The sequence below is a fragment of the Etheostoma cragini genome, chromosome 18, assembly GCF_013103735.1.
Source record: "Etheostoma cragini isolate CJK2018 chromosome 18, CSU_Ecrag_1.0, whole genome shotgun sequence".
Taxonomy (NCBI): domain Eukaryota; kingdom Metazoa; phylum Chordata; class Actinopteri; order Perciformes; family Percidae; genus Etheostoma; species Etheostoma cragini.
In genome coordinates this window covers 11,557,492-11,560,448 of record NC_048424.1, presented here as the reverse complement: position 1 = coordinate 11,560,448, position 2,957 = coordinate 11,557,492, and the positions used below count along the sequence as shown (strand labels likewise).

The window sequence follows — 2,957 nt, the reverse complement described above, 5'->3', positions numbered from 1 at the left end:
AAATAAGGGAAATTTACCTCTCTGTAATTTGATGTTTTAATTAAATCAATCTATATATGCTTAGATCACTAAGATACATGTCTTCTTCAAAGAGCTTCTACACCTGTTGAAGTTATCAGAAGTTATTAAATTACGTCACTTACCTCCTCTTTTCAGGTTACCATGTGGCATTGTTGGATGCCCCTCATCTTGACCTCGTTATCTATGGCAACCCCAACGCTCTGCCAAAGTGGAGAGTGGGGTTCAGGCTTGGACATCTACTCTGCAATAATGGCCACCAATGACACGTTGCAGGCAATTGGTGATGATCCTGTGAGAATAAGAAACAATCAAGACTGGGTCACATCAACAGCTTCACCTATACTGCAGTATGAGCCTCAACCGGACAAGTGCTCGGTCCAGTTCAGTACTAACACTGCTTCGGCTCGAAGGCGGAAGGCCCAGAAAGAGGAGCTGGCCTATTTGCAGGCCATCCAGCATGGAAACAAGGCAGTGATGGAGAATTTGGTGCAGTTTGTGGGGGCAGAGTTGGGAGATCAGAACTATAAAGATGTGATTAAGGAAAATGTCATTGGCATCCAAGAGGACCACAAGAGTTGCCATGAGGTGGTGGAGAAAGCTGAAGAAGATATGGAAAAGCAGCTGGAGGGAGAAGTGTTGGGTGCTGGGATGCAGAAGTGAGTGCAATAACCTGTTTTAAGATGTCAGGGAGAATGTGTCTCCTAAGCTTAATAAAAGGTCAAGGTTAAAATATGAAGAAAGCAGCTAAAAAAAGATCAGTTATTGTTTGTTACAAACAACTGAATGATAACAGAAATGGGAAGACTTTTAATTTTATTTTAATTTAAGTTTAAGTTGAGAACAGGTTCTCAGTTTCAATGACGACCTGGCCAAAAAAAGCATAAGCGTGCAGGACAAAATACAGTTTCACATTCAATACAATACAGGAATATAGAATACAAAAGGCTACATAAAGGTATAAATTAAGTAGGCATTATAAAACCGGTTCAAGGAGATGTGTAAGCAGGATGAAGGGTGTGCCGAAGTGAAATGGTAATAACACAGTATACATGAATAGGCAGTCTATGACATTGCTGAGATGTACAACAAAACAAAACATAAACAGTTAGTGCAAATTATGATCAAGTTAGTGGTGTTGAATCAGTTATAACGCAACATGTATGCTTAGGCAGTCTGTGTAAATGCTGAAATGTAGTGAAGAGTTGCTATACAGTTGGGATCTGGTCAGTGATGTAGGTCAGTAATAATACACGTAACGCAGATGCTGAATGGAGTGCAATTATAATGTACAGTTAGTGTTAATAGTGGACTAGGTAGTGATGTAGCTCAGAAATAATGTGACATGCATGAATAGACAGTCTATCAAATACTGAGATATGTTAAATAGTCAATATAAAGTTGGTGAAAAGTGTGGACTAGATGATGATGTAGGTCAGCAATATCACAATACACGAATAGACAGAATATATAAATGATGAGATGTAGTAAAGAAAGGCCTGCAGTTAGTGTAGATTGTCGTGTGCAAAAATTCTGTGACAGCAAAAGGTTGGAGGAATGACAGTTGAGCATACCAGGGTGGATGTATAGAGCAAAGAGGATGTAAACAGATTGTAATCGCAATGCAGGAGAAGATGTGCATCTGTGCAAATATGCAGTGGGGCATGAAGGAGCAGAGCATGAATGATTGAGAACAGGTAGCACGTGCAGTGATCAAACAGGAGTTCAAACAGACATACTTTGGAGGCAGGTAGTGAGGGTTTTCATTTTCTTTGTTTTTTGAAGTGCATTTCAATTGTTTGCAGCTGAGAACTGGAAGGAGTGGCAGCCAAACGAGATGTGGGCTTTTCGGGTGACCAAGAAGATGTAACTGCTAGAGTGCAGGGAGCGGGTGAGTGAAGCTATGGTGACCAGTGAGCATAGGTACAGCGGCGCTTTGCCTAGCAAGGATTTGTAAATTAGTTGGTAACAGTATGTTAGACAACGAGTGTGTAGTGAGGGGCAGCCCACTAATGCATAGAGGCTGCAGTGGTGGGTGTTATAAGGGTGTTTTCAGGATAGAGTTTGAGGTAGTTCTGTAGATGACATGACTGAAATCGAGAATTGGTAAGATTGTCATTTTCACCAAGGCAAGTTTGGCAGCATCAGTGAAGGAGGCCCTGTAGCGGGGATTGTGAGCGAAGATCTGTGTTCAAGTAATGGCAGAGACAAGCAATCATTTGCCTTTAATTAGAGAATTGGTGACTGCGTTGATGACTGCTTTTTCAAGTCATGTCTGTCATAATGCACGTCAATCAAAATAAATTAGCTAAAGTATTAATATAATGATGCAAGACTCATGCATTGTCTCTGCTTGCAGTCTAGATTGGTGTCGTAATTTCTGTTCACTACTCTTCTTACAGCTGCTGATATGTGTGGGTAACATTTGTGTGGTCAGAATTTAAAGTAATCAGAAACAAAAACCTGTTTTACTTGTTCAAGGTTTTAAATCAAGCAAAAGTGTCACACAATCGCTGGTTGCTACCTCTCAAATGTAAGGGTTTGCTGCTTTCTCCATTTGTAGCTCATTGCAAATATCTTTGGGTTTTGGAGTGTTGGACAAAAACAAATTGAAGAATTAACCTTGGCCTCTGAGAAGTCGGAATGGATATTTTGTACTATTTTATGACGTTAAACAAACAAATACTTAACTGAAAAGCAATTAACAGATCAATTGTTAATGAAAATAAGCTCTGTAAGTGAATAAATCTGAATCTGGTGCATCACCCGACATGCAGCAAGAAAATCTTTAAAGTTGAGGTAGCTAACGCATACAAATTATTTTCTAACTGCTGAGTAAAAAGTGTTGCACTAAAGAGCGTTCACTGTGTCTACACATACAGATATTGTACTTATGGTATGGTGCAGCACTAAATTGACTATTTGTAAATGCAATTTCC

General features: G+C 39.7%; 1 protein-coding gene across 1 annotated transcript in view; it reads left to right on the top strand.

Moving 5' to 3' along the window:
• si:ch211-142k18.1 overlaps positions 1–681 on the top strand; it is a 4,906-nt gene extending 4,225 nt beyond the window's left edge. The window contains exon 2 of the mRNA XM_034900780.1: positions 157–681. Within this exon, the coding sequence (XP_034756671.1) occupies positions 163–681 (519 nt within the window). The 5' untranslated portion in view covers positions 157–162. The remainder of the gene's footprint in view (positions 1–156) is intronic.
• Positions 682–2,957: the final 2,276 nt, after the last annotated feature.